Source organism: Dermacentor silvarum, chromosome 2 (assembly GCF_013339745.2).
Source record: "Dermacentor silvarum isolate Dsil-2018 chromosome 2, BIME_Dsil_1.4, whole genome shotgun sequence".
NCBI lineage: Eukaryota > Metazoa > Arthropoda > Arachnida > Ixodida > Ixodidae > Dermacentor > Dermacentor silvarum.
This window is the reverse complement of record NC_051155.1, coordinates 237,777,153-237,796,651: the sequence shown is the minus strand read 5'-3', so window position 1 is coordinate 237,796,651 and position 19,499 is coordinate 237,777,153. Positions and strand designations below refer to the sequence as shown.

The 19,499-nt window shown below is 44.2% G+C and overlaps 2 protein-coding genes across 2 annotated transcripts in view; one reads left to right on the top strand and one right to left on the bottom strand.

Moving 5' to 3' along the window:
* Window positions 1-7,326, bottom strand: part of LOC119442922 (casein kinase I-like) — a 52,339-nt gene extending 45,013 nt beyond the window's left edge. Inside the window, exon 1 of the mRNA XM_037707990.2 lies at window positions 6,635-7,326. Within this exon, the coding sequence (XP_037563918.1) occupies window positions 6,635-6,827 (193 nt within the window). The 5' untranslated portion in view covers window positions 6,828-7,326. The remainder of the gene's footprint in view (window positions 1-6,634) is intronic.
* An 88-nt stretch (window positions 7,327-7,414) lies between these two features.
* Window positions 7,415-19,499, top strand: part of LOC119442919 (centrosomal protein of 120 kDa-like) — a 52,049-nt gene continuing 39,964 nt past the window's right edge. Inside the window, exons 1-4 of the mRNA XM_049663046.1 lie at window positions 7,415-7,747; window positions 7,869-8,140; window positions 10,066-10,374; window positions 18,341-18,544. Coding sequence (XP_049519003.1) covers window positions 7,708-7,747; window positions 7,869-8,140; window positions 10,066-10,374; window positions 18,341-18,544 — 825 coding nt within the window. The 5' untranslated portion in view covers window positions 7,415-7,707. The remainder of the gene's footprint in view (window positions 7,748-7,868; window positions 8,141-10,065; window positions 10,375-18,340; window positions 18,545-19,499) is intronic.

Here is a 19,499-nt window from a genome sequence, read left to right as displayed (position 1 = left end):
TAATTAGGCACCTGGAGTGCTACAGAACACTCCTGTGATGCCAAATAAGTGACATTTACTGGGAGCAGAGGCTGAAAAACTGGCACCCAAGGTGTCACAGATTGTGGCAGGTTGGCATTGGTTAACAGTTTCATCCATAGACAAGAACTACACTTAAAGTACACAGGGCTCAAATACACGAGAATGCTACAATATATGCGACAGAAGTATTGCCATCTAAGGTGCAGCTCAAGTGAAAAACTAGTAAGACAAAGTTTAAATCTTCATTTTCTTTTTATCTTCATTTATTCAAATCTTCATTTTTTTTTTATAGTTGTGAAAGCCAGTGCAAAACACAGAAAGTCAAAGGTGACCTGTGCTCTACACAATTTGCCCTACACTTGTTTACATTAAGCAAGAATGACAGATGAGAGTCTGTGAAGATATTTTGCACTTACTCTATGATGTAAAGATAGGCCAAAGGGCACCATAGCCAATGTTTTTAGAAAAGACGCACAAGTTGCAGGTGTAGGTGAAATATGACCATCTTGCGATATGCTTATTCAGACCATTAAAAATAAATGGACCACAGTATGTAGAGTTGTATTAAGCCTTCATTGTGCTGCAATGTTAGAGCTGCCCCATTCATTTTCATACACTGATCACAAATGGCAGCATGATACCATTTCAGAACAATTTCGAGGAAAGCTTTTGTGAGACAAGTGTTGCTTCATTTTAGGCCATCACAGATGGGTGCTACAAGTGCATTTCAACATGCAAAAAAGAAAAAGCAGTGGCCATGTGTCATTGGAGTTCTAGCAATGACCACAATTCAGCCGTCTTGGAGCAATAACAGAAAAATCACTATTGCATCATGCTACACAATGACAGTTAGTTATATTAGTTTTAGTTTAGCGTAATAGCAGGCTTAGCAGAGTAGCGGTATCGTGACCACAATTCAGCCGTCTTGGAGCAATAACAGAAAAATCACTATTGCATCATGCTACACAATGACAGTTATATTACAGTTTTAGTTTAGCGTAATAGCAGGCTTAGCAGAATAGCGGTATCGAAATGTGCATATACAGAAGACTAAACGATCTGTAGTGTGTAGCATAAGCACACTATTTTTCAGATTTAATGTTACCGGCTTTGCATGGTTTACGTTATGTAAGACATGGCAGAGGTCACGCCTGCCTGCTTGGAACTGAATTTGGCCTTGTTTTTGTAGAATTAACTTAGTTTGTAGCAAATGACTGTGTAAACAACTTTAGTCTCAGGCCGCTTTGACAACAGAGCATAGTGGATAACCTTGTGGAGTTTTTGAGATATGTTCCCATTTACTTTCCCCCAGCTATCCCAAAACCCAAGGGCTTTAAGGAGGTCAGAGGAGCCTAAACCGACAGCTGGGTAGATATCTTCCCATTCTATAAAACATGTTCCATTGTTTCCCTAGCTTTACTGCAGCAAGCATATGCTTCTCCTTCCTTGGTGTACCTCGCTTTATAATTACGTGTTCTAAGGCATTCTGATCTTGCTTCGGAATTTTCGTGATGGCAGCACCACCTATCGGCAAAGTTGAGAGCTGGGTGCGACGACATATGGCCTCCGAGAACGGGCTATCTATGAAACCATGGACGGCAGGCTTGTACTGATCTCGTCACGGAACCAAAGACATGGAAAGTGCAAATACAATGCGCCTCACCCACTTTACTGACGCACACGCAAAGACACGCGAAGCTTGACGAATAGATAAAATTACTTATGTGCGCTAAGCCTGCATAATTATTGATAGCCCCCTGCGCATATACTACACTATTACACTAGTTCCCTTAATCCTGCTATTACGCTAATCTTAAACAGTATCAGTATATCATAGTTCTTTTCTATGATGCTTGTATATCGCCAAGCCTCAAAAGCGCCCCGCCCCCCCTCCCCCCCTCGGTTAGAATTGTGGAACAAAATAAACATTGTGGAAGTGGCGTAACTGCTAGAAGTCAAGTCAATTTATTTCAGCATTTCTTTTGTACAAGAACAGAAGAATGCTAGGACAAGCACAAAAAGCTGCTAAGCTGCAGCTTGACTGGGTGCTTGCCCCATTACTTGGCAAAAACAGAGACAGAAAAATACATTTGAGTGAAAAAAAAGAAACATTTACAGATTTCAAATGGTCACATAAAAAGGAAGAAAAAAAAAAACAGAAAAAAACAAAGCACATCATGTACAATACTCAAAAATCTGCAGCCACTGCTCTGTTGTAGTATGTCACTGTATAATACAAAATGAACAGTGGGCCCAAACTGAGTACAGTCTACAGTTGAGCATGCTCATTCTTCTATATTTGCAGCCAACTAATGACCAATGCTCAATTTGTGAAGATTATGTAATTTGCAGGTGAATTCCATGGTGTTAAACAGTACTGACAGATTTTGTAGCCAACCTCTACCTTGTTGTGTAAGGCAAGCTACTCAAAATAAGCAAGCTACTTTCATTACCACATCACTTCCGCACTTAGCATTTTCAGCTTTGATTATGCATCCTTGACAGTTCAATGGCGCCCATGTTCACGCAAAACGTGGACGCCCAGTACAGGAAGGAAAAAAAAAAAAAAAAACTACTAGTCTACATAAACTTTCTGCATACATAACTGCTTTGCACTAAGTGTGCCCACAACTACAGTTGGACATAGCTTACAACAGCCCCAGATGCTCTGCCTCACTTTCTCCACTAGTTGACCACAACATATTTCAGTCAGTCCCCTACTTTGTCCTTACCCATTAAAAAAATAATAAAAAAAAGAGAGAGAGAGCAAGACAAAGAAAAAAGAAAATATCCGCACCTTTTAAATACTAGATTCCTTATCAAGTGCAGACAGCAACATGTAAGAGTGTTCCATCCTGCGTCACTGCCAACGAATCTGGCAGTTAGCAACACAGCGCAGTCTCCAATGTGTGAAGAAAGAAGAAGTAAGAAAAAAGTGTGACACAACACAGCTGCACTAGGCTTTCTTGAGGCTTCAGGACACTGTCACATTATTGGATTTGGAGTGAATCCTCACGGCCCAGAGGGCAAACCAATCATCCGCAACTGTGTGGATGCCCTTGGCACCTTTTCTATCTTTTTGGCTGCACATAAGCACACACGCAGAGCACTTTGTCTCAGGGGGACTTCGCGAACGAGGCTGCTGTCAACAAGACCATCAATGAAGCAGAATTGGTGACGGTGACCAGAGCAACAGTGGCACGCAAATGCCTCATGGTGGCTGGCTGCTCTTTTGGACACATATGTGGTAAAGAAGTGGGTGGAAAAGGCACCAAAAAAAGCACAACATGGGATGCTCTTTACACGTGAAAAGTACTAATTCTGAACTTGCAGCAAAGCAAGAATGCTATGGTGTGTAGGAATGTGCGATTCATTATCTCCTTAGGCATTTGTTGCACATTGCTGAAGTATTTTCACCACTGGTATCAATGAACAAGACTTTCTCTGTGAAACAAGGCCAAAAGTCTATCACTGTCGGTGAGTAAAAGGAATGAAAAGTGAAGGCTATGACAACACAAAGTTCTGATGAAGTGGGGAAAGGAAAATGTCAAATGAAACATCAGAGTCGAAGTAGTTGCATTTATAATTATCTTTACTTCCTGTGTGCGACTGCCTTCAGTAAACATGAAATTTCATCAACTAGTGCCTTCAATAAAGATGAAACATCCTCTCGAGTTATCAGCACCACCATCAAGCAGAGGTCATTACTGATCTCTCCAAGAGATTCTATTGAGGCTCCTAAGCCATCTGATGCCAGTATATCGTCAGTAAAGCTTTATGACAAACAAACGAGCTTGACAAGGCTGTGTGTCTTGAAAATTGTGCAAAAATTCTTTGAGAACAATCTTATTTTCCGATGCTACCACCACACATAACCCATGTGGTTGTGAACGGAGCAAGTTTATTTTATACGTTTAATGCTAGTCATACTATGTCCCAGCTCACAATTGCATAATTTTCAACACCTTTGTGAAGCACACACTAGCATAAAGACATGGTGCTGTAAATTTACTAAACCACTGAAGCTATGTGGCTGCATCTCAAAGCTTTTTTTAAAATTAGATTTACTACACTGATAAGGCTTTTGCTTAGTGCTAGTTTTTTTAGTGCTAATACTTCAAACATTTTATAGTAGCATGAAGAACTTTGTCAACAACAAATAAATGCAATGGAGGCAACGAGACAGTAAATTAAATCCTGAACTTGGCAACTTAGCTACTGTTTTTTTGCTGGCACCTCCACCCTCCCCTCTTTAACCACTCCTTCCCCCCACTTTCGTCTGTTCATTTGGGCTCAAGGTTTCACTCTCAAAAAGCCAAAACAACTGAACAAAGAGCAGTTTTCCAGCGTTTCCACTACCCTTCCTTTACTCTCTCCCCTGTGGCTCCGTAGAACAATGCCCAGGCAGAGATAAACAAGTGCGAGGAAAAAAAAGAATAAAGGAAAGCAAAGCCTAACATGCAAATACTTGCAAAAAAAAAAAAGTAGAAAGGCAGGGGGGGATGTCACAGCACTGTCATTACCACTCAGGAAAAACTTGAAATGGGGTCAGAAAACAACAAAAACAAATGCACAACACACTACATGCCGTCATCTCAGTGAGCTGAGTGAGAAAAACAGCCTGAAAAGAACGCAAAAGAGCTACCGTTGACAGGCAGAAACTTTGCAATCTCATGATGTTAATGAGAATGCAGTGTTAACAGCAGTTATTGCAAACAATAAAAACAATAGTCAATGTAGAAAAACAGTGTGAAGCCCATTGTAACATCAACTGATATAAGCAATTATTCTGTTCAAACCTGACATCCTGTTAAACTTTCTCTTTTCTCTTTTGCTTATGCTGACATCTGTCATTTTTTTTTTTTCTAACACAAAATGAGATCTGGCATAGAGTGAGTAGCACAAACGTTTGTTTTTGTACTCCGTGTGCTTCCCAGGGTCACTGTCAGGCCGAAAATGCGGCCTTGCAACAACGAAGGCTCACAGCAGACTGATTTCAGGGTCTACGTGCAAGGAGAGCCACAAATTGGGTTTGTGTTAAAACAAACTCCGACCATCGGTGAGCCCGAGCTGCTGGCGCAAGCAACTTGGAAGAAAGTTCCACTCCCAAAGCAAGCTCGCCGACGGGCGCAGCAGCGCAGGCAGTCAGTGCACTGAAACAATAGGAGTGGCCCTTCCGGACAGCGCAACTACAATGACTGCGACCGTTTTCGGCCGCCTGCAACGGAACAGTGCACGCGCTTCCTCGCAGCGACGCGTAGTATGCACGCAGGCAATTCCGTCGTCGCTCGAGGGCACTTTATAAGCGCGTTGTCGCGTAAACGCGGTTCCCGACGCGGACGGTGTGGTGACACGACCAGTGTACCGTGCGTCACGCAGGCTAGTTTTTTCCACCGCCCGGGGTCGCGCCAAATGATGCATAACATCTCTTGCAGTTATAGAGCGACGCACCACCCCCTCCTTTCGACCCGGCTAGCGATGGGAGAAGGCCGTTACACCCAGGGAAGCTCAGCTCTGAACTGACGATTGCTGCATGCTTCCGTGCGCTGAGAGTTTAGTGTTTGGCAACCTAGCGCGCGGAATGAAGGACGGGCCACCCGGACTCGCTGCAACTCGCGGGTCGAAAAAGTGATTCGAAACGGGGCGCACAATGCGGGCGGACGGGCTGGCAGCGAGCGCTTTAACTTGCCGGCGCAACCTGACAGATCGAAAATCTCGGGCGATCGTCCAAGTCATAGTGCGCTACGTCAGCTAGCGATGCCGCGGCTCAATAGGGTCTTCTTTTCGGGGAGCTCTCCGAAGAGAGCAAATAAAAGTTGCCCGATAAGGCACCAGCACCGCGCGACGCACAAATCGATCACGGCTAGCACATAAGATGCGGGCCTGCCCGTCGCAGCAGCAAATGGCCCACACGCGCGTTGCTTGCTTCCGTGGAACGAAAACCGTTCGCGCTGGAGCCCATCCAAAACGGGCTGGCTCACTTCGTCGCTTTCTCTCTGTCCCCCGAGTTAAAAGGTTAGCGTTCTCATGCGGGGGCAGGCGGCCTCGGCAACATGTCGCAACACGATTATCCGTGGCGTCCTAAACTTTTCGATTTTTTTTTTAACTTTTGTTTTTCCCTAATTTGCCATTGAGTTGATGGGACTGTACGCTAGTTGAGTTCTGCAGTACACACTACAGCACGAGTAAGGGGAGTCCTAAACCGCGTTTAACACGAAGCAAAGCCCGCAAGGAAATTAGTTTGCGATCGAGGGCCCAGTGGCAAATCAGAAACCGCGACACCACTCCTACACAAACTACCACACTAGAGAGCGCCCGAATTTCTGAAGCTGTTCGAACATTACGTGTTAAGCTATAGCAGTGTAAAGGTGTAACACAACACCGAGTTCACAAAGAGGCGAGACTTGTTTCGTCGGGATCGAAACAGAGAAACCGCCGACAGGATTTCGCCGGACAAGGTTGTTTCGCATCACATCGGGGCAACACACATACGATCTTGAAGTGCTCTGAAGTTCCACCGGCTTTGTCTTGCTCGCATCGGCACCTCGGTGTACACGAAGTTAAAGTGTGAATTAACCACCATCAAAACATAGATGATGACACAGTGACTTACCTAGTCGTAGCTCTCCGAAGTTGCCGCAGCCGATTTTTTTGCCCACTTTGAAGTTGGGTCCCACCATCAAAACACCGGAGTTGCTCGATCCCGTTGGCCTTGTCTGCGAATGCATAGCTCTTGCGGCGGCCGTCGTTTTGGATGCACGCTTGGGAGTCTCGTCTCGGGGCTCCCGGGAATCACGTCTTTGCATCCCTGCGGCCGGGAACGCCGAGAAAGTTAGGCTTAGGCACTAGGCTTAGCCTACTGCTCTGGCAGCGAGTGGCTATGGCGCTAGCTGGCGATGTCATGGGTGGAAGTTTGATGACGGTAGCGTGTTGAATTGAATTTCCATCACAGCCCGACACCCCGCGAAGACTTGACTCCTGTTCTCGTGTACCAAACTATGCACGGACACCGCTCGAAATGGCTTTTCTTTCCTAAATCACAACGACGCACTGAGCCTCTATCCACAACAAAGCCAGAATACTCCATCAAACTGGGCCCAACCTACCCAGAATGCATTTCCAGAGAAACTCTTGGCCACAACCTTCCGCAACCACTTTGCAGTGTAAAGACCAGTAGCGATGGCAGAAGCTTCAACACTTTCTCTTGAGACGTCAGTTCATCACTAAACGGATCGCCAGTCGTGCATTTTCAACTCGCTACACCGCTACGATTTCATAAAAACGGCTTCGGATGTTTCGGACCTCCGCTGCGAAATCACCTCATAAACAAACCAACTTCCGGTGCACACCGGAGCGAGCTCCTCGGTGTATTACGCTAGATTTAGGAAATAAATTTTTTGACAGACGGTCAGTGTTTGGTACCGCTCCTGGTATAAAGCACAGACTCACATTTTCGCTATAGCACAGGTGACGCGAGACCACCGGAGTAACGAGAAGCTGCAGCAACCGCTTCCTAGGGTAGTTACACGTTCTGCCGCACAGCACTAGGCGGCGGCAAACGTTTCCTGTGATCATTCAAAACAGCGCTTCGCTTGAATGTTGTTGGTAGTTAGATGTTTCCGTCGACGGCAAATAGTTTAGTGAGCTGTAAATATCGCCTGCGCCTTTTATCATTGATATGCCAGCATGAACAAAAATTATCTCATCGTCACTTCGATCCTGGAAGGTGAGACACTTGTAGCACGCTGAGAAATAGCGTAGTGGGAGCTTTGCATTACAGCATATACCTCGGAACCACAGTCTCTTTCAAATATTATCTGAGCACGCATGTGCACATTTACTTACAGGAAGACATTTCCCAACCAGGCACGGCTGTGACATTGTGATAGAAGCCAGCTTCGACGGCGAAGTGCTGACCACAGATCCTGTGCCACACTCCTGTCATCCTAACTTCAACACGGAGTTGGCATGGGGCGTAGATCGCCGAGGTCTTCATGTGCACAGGCTTCACAGGACACCTGTCAAACTGCAGTGTTTTGTAGTTGAGCGCTCATCAAGAAAGAAGGATCGCGTAGGGTACGTTGTGCTCGAGATACGCGGAATTCCGGAGAGTGTAAGGGTGAGTGAAATTACATTCTGCATCTGCGCTCATGCCAGAAATGTTTCAATAACTGTAGCATTGTATTTTTATTGTTATAATTTTTTTTTGCACGCAGAGCTCACTCTCACAATACATCGTTGTGTGAGCTCAGTTTTTCCCTATTTAAAGGTTGTTCACTTCCTCTGAGCGCTTCTCAACTGAAACGTTTGCGGTTGTTGATTCCGTTCTCTGAGTACACTTGAAACTTCGATTAGTATTAATAAATGGGCATTTGATTGAATTCGTTTCATCCAAACTTTTCTCGCGAGCGCTATGTTACTCAATCTATTTCTTGCTTGGAAGGCTATGTAGTGAAGGTGTTTCCTGTGCAGTCTCTTTTAAGCATAAACGAAGCTGTAGTCTCACCAGACATCATCTGTTAACGCTCACAATGCAACGGAGGAAAGTGGAGAAGGCTATGCATCGCTGTATAATTGGTTATGGAATTGAACCCTCAACCTGTCAATTCTGAGGCTGGTGCTCTACTGAGTGCAATATGCTCTCAGAAGTGGTCCAGGTCTTGCGAAGCACATCGGTCTAGGCAGAAAAGGAAGACAGATTGTGGAGTAATAGATACTCCACTTATTGCTGCATTCAGTAGTTGTGAGAAAGATCATGGGCAAACAAGCACAAAGTGGGCCCACTAAACATAGGAAAATATTACGGCTGCAGTTAAGTATTCCATCATGGGTAAGGAACTTGAAGATGACGGCAAGTGCACAGCATCTCTTTAGAAGAATGGGGGAGCCTAATATTGAGAATACCATAATTTAATCTCACTGTAACGGAGAATGACCCACAATAGTACCAGACATATGCCCGATAAGACTGGCTATACTGCACCATGATATAATTGCGAAACTCTCTTGGATGTAACTAAAGCTTGCAGAATGCTTGCAGCTGCATAGCTGGTTGTGTTAAAGCTACAATCCTTTGTGAACATCCTTCCTTACCTCAATACATGAGATGTGGAAGGCACAAAATGTGACATGTGTCTGCAACTTATGGAACAAGCATTCGTTTCTTGCATTTACTTTCACATACAGCATTGTCAGTCTACTTTTTTGCTTTTTTTATTGCACAATGTAACAAATTTTGAAATATTTCTGCAGGATTGTGTTCTTCTTCCCTAAGAAAGATGTAAGTATGTTGCCAGGCTGAATTTTTAAATGCAGCAGTGATCCACTTACAGATTTCAGCCATCTAACACAGTGACTCTGTTTGTGGTGCCTCTAAACATGAAGTTGTGGTTTTGGTTTCCAGTTGTTGCGGCTGCATTCCAATGGGCAGGACGAAAACATGCTTGCAAATCGAGCACTTGACACATGTGTAAGAACATGAGACAGTCAGAATTAATCATGAGACCGAACTACAGAAGCCTTCATAGCCAAACTTTATCTTTCAGGTACAAAAAAAAAAATGCCAATCATATTACACTAGCCTTAGACACTTGTTTCGAAAATGAGCAGGATAATGGGGGACACATAATATTGCAGCCATCTTGGAATCCGAAGGTTGTACCACCCACTTTCATCCACATTTATGTTGTGTTCTGCAAACCAATGCGCTCATTAAAAATGGCCTTTGCTATTCTGAAAGTTCAATTCCATAGTACCAGTGGACACGTCGGTAATAGTTCGTTTTGATGGTGTTCACAGCTCACGCGCAAACTAAAGGAAATAAAGGACAGAGACAGAGAGTTAAAGAGCACTGTGCACAGCGCTGTGTCACTTTCTGCCCCTCTCCTCATTTCCTTAAGTTGAATGGTTGCAGCCTGGCTTGACTTGATATTTTCTGTTAATGTGCCCCTAGGTTATGTGGTTTAAGTGCACTTTTCTTTCTGTTTATTGATTAGTAAACTAACGTGTTGCAATTATTTTGTAAGCTCGCTGTCCTTTTTGCAGAATGCAAAATGGCATCAGTTGCTGAACAACAAATACCACGGAACCAAGCCAGAGGTTCATGTAGGGCTGCATCTGGAGGAGGACACTGTTCCAGATGCACCTGCCCTAGCTTCTGCAGACCCTGCTCGGGCCGATCTGAGGCTGCAGCGTGTGGTTGCGCAGCAGCCAGCTGACCAAGCAGCAGGAACTGACCTCGGGGACTTGACGCCCCGCCTCAATCTGAAAGATGGCTGCTACGAGATTGGCAAACACCCCAAGGCTCTGTATGTCTTCACAGTCACCATTGCATTTGCTGCAAACCTCAATCATGTGAGTCTGTACTTTCTTCTGATCTACTTTTCAGAAAACCTTTTTAAAGGAGTACTGACATGACAGTTCTAAGCTGCCATTGCTTTCGTTAAATAGAAGTCCAAACCCTGTAAGTCCTAGAAGAAATGAAACACTGACAAATGTCATCATCATCAGCCTACATATATATGTCCACAGCAGGACGAAGGCCTCTCCCTGCTATCTCCAATTACCCCTGTCTTGCGCTAGCTGATTCCAACTTGAGCCTGCAAATTTCTTAACTTCACCCTACCTAGTTTCCTGCCGTCCTCGACTGCGCTTCTGTTCTCTTGGCACCCATTCTGTGACTCTAATGGTCCACCAGTTATCTACCCTACACATTACATGGCCTGCCCAGCTCCATTTCTTTCTCTTAATGTCAGCTAGAATTTCGGCTATCCCTGTTTTCTCTCTGATCCACACCACTCTCTGTCCAGTCTCTTGACGTTAGGCTTAACATTTTTTGTTCCTTCGCTCTTTGTGCCAGCCTTAATTTGTTCTTGAGCTCCTTTGTTAACCTCCAAGTTTCTTCCCCATATGTTAGCACCGGTAGAATGCAATGATTGTACACTTTTCTTTTCAATGACAGTGGTAACTTAAAGAGATACGGACACAAAATCTGAAAATTTTACGGAAATGCTGAAAATGAATCCTCAGTGTGTGATTACGCCAAAAAGAAGTAGTCACTTAGCTCATTTTTGAGCCGATGACTTTATTTTTGGTGTTTTTGTGAGCGCGTGCCTCGCCGCCTGACCCACGGGAGTTGGAAGGCGTGACGTCACGACACCCTTGTCGGATAGCCAGCCAGCCGGCCGCAGTCATTCGAAGCACGCCGACGCGGCCATCGCGAGCATGGATTCGAGTTCTGGTGCCTCTACCAGCGATGAGTACACATCTGAAGACGAGGACCATTCCAACTTGGCAAGAAATATTACTGCTTACGGGGTTACGAGACTTCTGCGTCAAGCGACGAAGAAGAGCAGGCAGCCGTGGAAGTGCCGGTCAGGTTTTCGCGAACCGTAGCGCGAAGATTTCGCTCTGCACCAGACACTTGTGCAAGAATTGTTTGTCATTTCCTCTGTAAACTTGCTTTTTCAAGAGCGCACGCAGGCGAGGCAGCTGCGGGGTACTTTAGCACTGCGTGGATGACTGGTGAATAGTAGTTTATGCCGTCGGCGTAAACAACTGCTGTGAGGTATCAGTACCTCCGAGACTCTCACGTCCACTTTGCCAGCCGCCCGACAGATGGCAGCATTTGTCTGGCGTTCTCCCCATTTTTTTACGCTTTTGAAGCAGAGCTATGTGTGTGTCTGCCCCGCTGCCATGTAGGACTGATCTCGTGAGTCACGCTCTCGCGCACTAGCCTTGTATTGTTTTACTATGCTTTGCCAACATTTTTAAAGACATTACTGCCTTCGTGCCCAGCCTCGGGCATCTCGCCCCAGCCTCGCCCTCACACTGCTCAAGAAGGCTGCAAGTGATCGAAAACAGTACCAACATCTTTTCGCCTCCTCATTTCAAACGTGCCACTGATCATTTCTGCCTTGCGTTTTCGTGAGAAGACCGATGGCACAGTGTCAGGCTTTAGGCGTTGTTTTTTGAGCGGCATGCGAAGGCTTTTCAGCACAGCCGGGCTGGTTACATAATCATTGTCGACGAAGTAGTCCGCGTAAATGAAGTCATTTTTAGTAGAGGTCTCCAGGCTGGGCGTGATGGCTGACAGGCAGGTATTCAAAATTTACACACCTTCTCGTCTCTGGGAAACGTGTGCGACGGTGTGTCACGACCGATGATGCTGTTATAACAGCAATGTCTGGGCATTTTCTTCCGTCGCGACGAACGCATTAGTACCGAGCGACGACCGCGGGCAGGTGCATGTAAGACGCACCACCTGCGTGGAGCGCCGACGAAGATAATCTTTCGGACGGACCACGTGCGAATATCGCTGAAAGGGGTTAAACGCTGCAAGGGACCAACACCCCCGGAAACACTGCGACGGCTGTGGCCGACCTTGGCGGCGCGTGCGTGGCTGGATGTTATGACGTCAAATTTCAGCTTCTGCTGGCGGCCGCTTGGAGGCAAGGTGCAACAGAAAATCGCAAAAAAACGTTTCTCATTCTTTGTTTCAAAGCAGCTTGTTGTATTCGTCATTTTCAACAGTTCAACTTTTGTCCGATGCAAAAAACCACACGCCAACTTTTGTGTCCGTATCCCTTTAAGCTACCAGTCAGGATTTGGCAATGCCTGCCGTATGCACTCCTACCCAATTTTATTCTGTAAATTTCCTTATCATGATCAGGGACTCCTCTGAGTAATTGGCCTAGATAAATGTACTCCTTTACAGACTCTAGAGGCTAATGGCGATTCTGAATTCTGAACATTATATTTTTCTTCTGCATATTAATCTTTAATCCCACTCTTACACTCTGTCTATTAAGGTCCTCAATCATATGTTGTAATTCATCCCCATTGTTTCTGAATAGGACAATGTCATCTGCAAAGAAGGTTGCTGAGATATTCGCCGTTGATCCTCACTCCTAAGCCTTACCTATCTTAGAGCTTGAATGCTTCTTCTAAGCATGAAGTGAATAGCATTGGAGAGATTGTATCTCCTTGCCTGGGGGGGACCACTTTCTTGATAGGTAACTTTCTACTTTTCTTGTAGAGAACCATTGTAGCTGTGGAACCTTTGTAGATATTTCTGAAATATTCATGTATGCCTCCTGAACTACATGATTATGCAATGCCTCTATGGCTACTGGTATCTCTACTGAATCAAATGCCTTTTCATAAAGCCATATAGAGAGGTTTATTGTACTCTGCATATTTCTTGATTACCTGATTGATGACAAAGATGTGATCCATCGGCAAGTGTCAGAGCACCCTAAATAATTTGCTATTATTACTTTTTGCTACAAACCAGTTCTATTTTTGCACTCTGGAGGTGGATGTGTCGTGACGTCATGATACACCAGCTTGCTTCATTCCTGCGATTGTTGTGATTGCCATATGGGGAGCATAGAAAGAAATGTGCGCAGCTCTCTTGTTTACTTTTTATAAGCAAGATCATCATTTCTATTGTTATTGTTACACAACATGAAAACGTTTATTCTGTGTCATGACCTCATAGTAATGTCGGTTGTGCCAGGACTAGCATTTTCAGATGAGGAAACAAAAATAAAATATCTTATAAGTGTTTCAAAACCATCATACTTGCCAAGTGTCATCCTTTTGCATGCAGGAAACATGCAAAGAAGCATGTAGTAGGAGTTCTACAACTTGAAGCTATGTGTCATTACTGTCATTATTCCTTTGAGTGCATTGCTAGATGCACTTTGATGGCTGTATGCACTTTGATGGCTGTTTGATGGCTTTGATGGCTGTATAACAGTAAGCTATAGAACAGAATAGCTTAAACATTATTGCTGCATTTTCACGAGATAGGGCAGCTGGAAGGGTCTCTTCCTGTAAATTAACCTGCTTGAAACCAAGTGCAGTATGATAGAGATTCATTTGAATGAATACACAGAAATGTGTGAAGTAATGAAAGAGTATTCCAATGCATTTGTGCTGCTATGATTCCTTATTATACTGCTATGATTAGCTAATAGCTGTAATTTATTCAAAAACTTGATGTTTCGAAGACAGTTTATCTTCTTCTTAACTCTTTCCGTACCGCACCCATTTGGCATCGTTAGCTCTCTATCAATGGTTTGAAACGCCGCTTTTGAGACCTTCCGTGTTGCTCACGAACATACTGCACTATCGGACGTGAAGGAGGAGAATTTTAGTTTTTCTAAGCAGGTTCGCTTTTTTCCAACGAGGCGGTAATTTTTAAACGCGCTCCGAAGTTTCGCGATAGTCAAAGGAGAACGAAAAAATGGCTGCCCGCATGCCCAACTTTGAAACGCCGCATGCCCAACTGTAGTGATTGCAGTTAAATTTTTGTATTTATCTCCTGCAGTGGACATAAATTTAGGCTGATGATGATGATGATGACATTTTGTATATCTCACAATTTTCGTAAAATTTTTTTCTTAGTAGATACCAAGTGTGTCTTTACAAACTTTGTTCAATTTTATCGCACAATCTTGATTTTAACAATTTATATCTTTTTTATGACATACATCTTGTTAATAAAACTTTTATGCATGAAAAGTGCATTCATTTTGCTTTCTGTTTATGTATACATAAATATTGAGTGCAGTAGTTCCTTCAGAAAAAAACATCTGCCGTAACATACAAAAAACACCTGTTTCCCCCATGGTAGGGAAAGAGTTAAGGGGCAAGACGGCGTTAGGTGCAGCAGTACTTATAAGCATTTCATGCCAGCACATCCTGCTGCTTCACTCCCAAAAAAGAAGCCAGATAGGCTCTAAAACATAAGGTTTTCAATAAATCTTGGTTGGAGTTTCTCAGTTTAAGTTCAAAACACATTTTGTCTGGAAGTTTCATTCCAGTCAGCCCCAGTTAAATGTTTGCAAGTTTTTTTGTGAAGACGTGTATAGCCAGTCATTCCTTAATAGCTGCAGTTGTTATGCAGGAATTGGAAAAACTAAAATAATTGAATATCTTTTCCTTTAATTCACGCGGTCAAGTTACAGTTCACTGAAATTGCTATAGGCATACTGCGCATTGTTAGGCGGCACCACCATCGGCTATTGAAAAGTGCCACCAAATGGGCATTGCCTCAGAGATTGGGTGGCGCGCAATCTCGGAGGCAATAGTTATGCAAAAGAGAGGGTGACTCCATCGCCAAGTTAAAAATCGCCACGCAAGGTTGGCGCGGTACTTGTTATGGAAACAAACAGTATGTCCTTGTTCATAACGACATAATTCCTCGAACTGCAAGACTTAGACGTGTTCATTCTGAGTACTAACCTCAAGGGAAACCTCATGTTTAGAGCAAGCCACGTCTACGAAGTCGAGGAGATGGCTCTTGCAGGTGGTTTCAAAATCATTGGGATATGCGTTCTTCAAACTATTTCAACGCGGCAACAAGGCAGAAAATTATTATAGAACTTAATTGCAGCATCATGCTCATCGAGTTCTTGTTTTCAGGTTAACAGCCGAAGAATTCAAGCGACTGTCGAACCGGTGTTACAGGAAAGTGTTGACAGACTACTGCTGTTGCTCTGCATGGTCATAAGATAATGTCAAACTCGTGCACAAGTCAGTGACGTGCCTGAAGTACTCTTTTATCATGGAAAGCATGTCAGACTTTCAGAGATTCACGAGCCGAAAGCAGAATCTAGTAAAGAAAGCTAGAACGGCGTAATTGATGGCTAGCCAAGCTTTTTAAGTAGGCTAGTGTTCACTGTGATGGGGTCGGGCCAGGTACTTTAGGTTTGGGGTACACTGAATGTCCGTTAGTCATATATCCTCCTTGCAGAAATGAACGACCTTTCACACTAACATTACCTGTATCTCTCTGCAATGAGAAAGTGCTGCTTTCTGAATGGGAAAAAGGCAAAACACAGTTCTAAGTTTTATTGTAGAAGAAGCAAGAGCAATGACAATGTCAAGGTTCTTGTCCTCAGCGAAACAGTTTGTATGGTTTGGTTGATTTTCTGTTCTGGATGATGTTTTCACAACCGTCACAGGGGCGGTAACCCTACATGTCAAGCTCACCTTTCTCCGATCAATATGTTTCACCTTATTACAGGTTTGTACTTAGGTGAAGCATACTAAAGCACATTCGTCACTTTGACGCGCACCGCCTTAGCTGTCCCAAAACATCGCCTGTTGCTTTGCAAAACACAATAGTTCGTCATGTGTGCAAGTAACCCATTGGCAGATGATCAAGGACACATACTTTGGAATGCGAACCCTTCTTAATGGCTTAAACGATTTTTAAAGAAGGGTATCTACAACGGTGCGGCAGCCTGCAAGACGCTGTCATATCACTGTCAGCGCCACACCACATGCGTGTTTGCTTTTTCCAAAATGTTATAAAATAATTAACACATATTAATGGCAGTCCTGGCAGTGTAGCGGGGTTATATCTGCTGGCCTAAGACACAGTTTTAATGTCCGAGTGCCACCCAGCAGCAGTTGGCATTGGAGTTTACTTTCATCAACTTCGTGCACATTACGCCCTCTCTCCCGAACAAAACATGTGCTACCGCGTGGAAAAGAAACATACCACAGGTAACTCCACGATGCGCCTGCTTGTCATAAGAACAACTTCAGTGAAAATACCAACCATGTAGCTGACTTTCTTCAATGAACCAGCTGGGTACAGAGTTTGGGTCCTTGCATCTCTGATATCCGTGCTGGCAAAGAACTTTGTACCTGGAGCGTTGCTGTAAACACTCTTGCACCCCACTGCACAATAGGTTTTGTGGTTTGGATCTGGAATTCGTGCAGTTTACGCCAAGAACCTTGGTTTTCAGTTGAAATGTAAATTATCCGGAACAAAACAAAGCGAGGAGAACGGCCGGACTTTGTGTAATGACCCTGCCGCTGCTAATGTTCTAAAAACATTGACCGCTGCTGCCAGTATAGTAACTTTCTATGGCTGCTGCTGCTAATCTCAAGTTACGCTCGTGCCTCCGCTAGAAGCACCCTTGTCGGGGCTGGAGTTACATCTGCAGGGTGCCTGTAGAGGAGGCACAAGCACCTTTCGGAGCTTTTGAATGCAGGATATCAGCAGCCAGCTGTGTTCAGTCGCTACACAGTGCAGAACTGGTATATGTATATTTGTTTTTATATTCATTTAAGGGGTTCCTCACCAGGTCTGACCATTTCGAACTGACAAGCGCAGTGCATACAAGGTGCCCTAATGATCGTGCCTGCAAAGTATTACACTGCTACACGCCACAAAAAGAGCTTCAATTTCAAACCAAACACCGTTTGGCCTTCTTCTCGCGGGCGCCGCGCTCCCAGCCAGAGAGTCGACGTCTATCGCGCAAGTGTGCCTACGTACATGGCAGTGCTATGACGTCGCTTATAGGGACACATTACTTCAAGAATAATCTGTTGCTTCAATAGACGAAGTGAAGTTTAGAGAAATAATACGAAGTGAAGTTTAGAGAAATAATACGAAGTGAAGTTTAGAGAAATAATAAAATATACAAACCGAATGTCTGCGTGTCTTTGTTATACTTCGTACTGTAGCAAGAGAGATGTGCTTCCATTCCGTCTGCTCTTTCCCATATGCAGTCGTGCGCGCAGAGAGCGAAGCCATGTCATTTTCTACCTAGTGCCACTGCACGATCGTGCTCTGCGATCTGCTTGTGTCTGCCTCAGTGTTCGTGAAGCACTGACGTATACCGCTCGTCAGGTGTTCTCGTGCACAGCGCGCAAAATCATGCTCTGTGTGAAATGAGACGAACGCAACTGCTTGCTCGCGAGATTGTCCACAAAAGTGTGCTGCGCAGCAAAAAAGGGAGAAAACAAAAAAAAGGAAGGCGAGGCCCATGATGTAGTAGTCATATGATCCTCCAGCTCCGGTATAGGAGAACGCAGGGAAGGAATTTCGCTTGCGGAGGCTAGATGGGGGCAAGTGGAGAGAGTGTCTATGTTGTCAGTGACGCTCGCCTCCTGAAATCATGGGATTGTGGCACTGAAGTATTTCTGTTTCGGCTATTAATGAACCAATTTGAATAATTCTTGCTGTAGAATGCTCCCTAGAGGCCACATAATAACTTCCAGCTTATAACCAAAATTTGCTATGTGGCCTGGTGAGGTGATCTTTAAAGCCAGCCTATATCCATACTAACGAAAAAAAAAAAAATGAAGGCATTCAGGCTTCCTTTCATCTTTATACTATTTCTTTCTTTTTAATTCCTGTTATAGCTATCATTTGAGTTCGGACAAGAAGAGGAAATGTCTTTTCACTACACTCAGAGAGCACGGTCTCTGACCATCATGTTTGACCTTGGATTATATTTGCACGAGGTAGTTATGTCAGATGTAATAAATGATTGTCCTGTGACCTCTACAGCTTCAAGAATGCTCAGGAAACAAGCTGTCAGCTGGCCAAGGTGGTCCATACCACTTCATTTATCACTTGCTTGGGCATGAAGTAGCTACAGAAGCATTTCCCAGCTTGGCAAGCCCAGAATTTCCAGCGGAGCGAGCATCACTGCACATTCGTAGCAGTGATCCTGTACTTCGCAGATTTTTCGCTGCTCATCCGACCCTTCAGGTATGTGCCTATGACATGTGATAAACAGTTCTTTGTGTGTTGATTGTGTCTGTCATCTGCTCAACTTTTTTTTTTTTTTTTTTTTTAAGGCTGTACAAATTTTTGTGCAGTCATATGTTACAAATAGTGCAGTTTCACCTCTTCCGCTTGATTACTTGTAAAGGCTCATATTACTCGCACAACAAATCAAATCAAATTATGTGGTTTAACATTCCTAAGCAGTTAACACACTGGTTACGAGAGATGCCGTGGTCGAGGCTCCGGTTTAAATGACAATTTCGGGTGCCTTAACATGAACCCAAAGCATGGCACAGGAGCGTTTATGCATCCTGCTCCCCTCAATATGAGGCCTCTGCAGCCGGGCATCGAACCCATGACCTCGTCCTCAGCCACAGAACACCATAGTCACTGCAGTGAGTACTGTAGTTTCTTTGCACAAGTCCTGAGACTGGGTTCAGTAATGAAATATCCATCCCCAAAAGGGCAGCAAAATGCATTGGCATCCCACTCATGCTTTTCCCTGAAAGTTTCTCTTGCATACTTCGGGTCAAAATTAGCAAAGCACCAATGTTAGTGTGGCACATTTTGTTGACAAATATTGTTATGCTGCCGCAGTCCACAGCATTCCTATTAAATGGACATTCCGTGAACATTTATTGACCACAGTTGTGCAATTGGAACTTGCCTGGTACGGTAATTAATTTAAAGATTATTAGGTGAATTTTGTTAAGTAATTGAACACTGTGTTTGCTGATTCAAGTAACATCCACCTCGTCAAATGATCAACTTAAGGATGCTTGTGGCGCTCTCTGCCACAGGCAGTTACAATCCTGTGTAATTAAAAAAAGATAGGCATCTGGTTTCGTGCTTCACCTTGTGGTGCTGATTGTGAGAAGTATGTCATTTGTGAAAGTTGCTGTAGCCTCATGAGCACCTTCACGAAAACATTATCTTT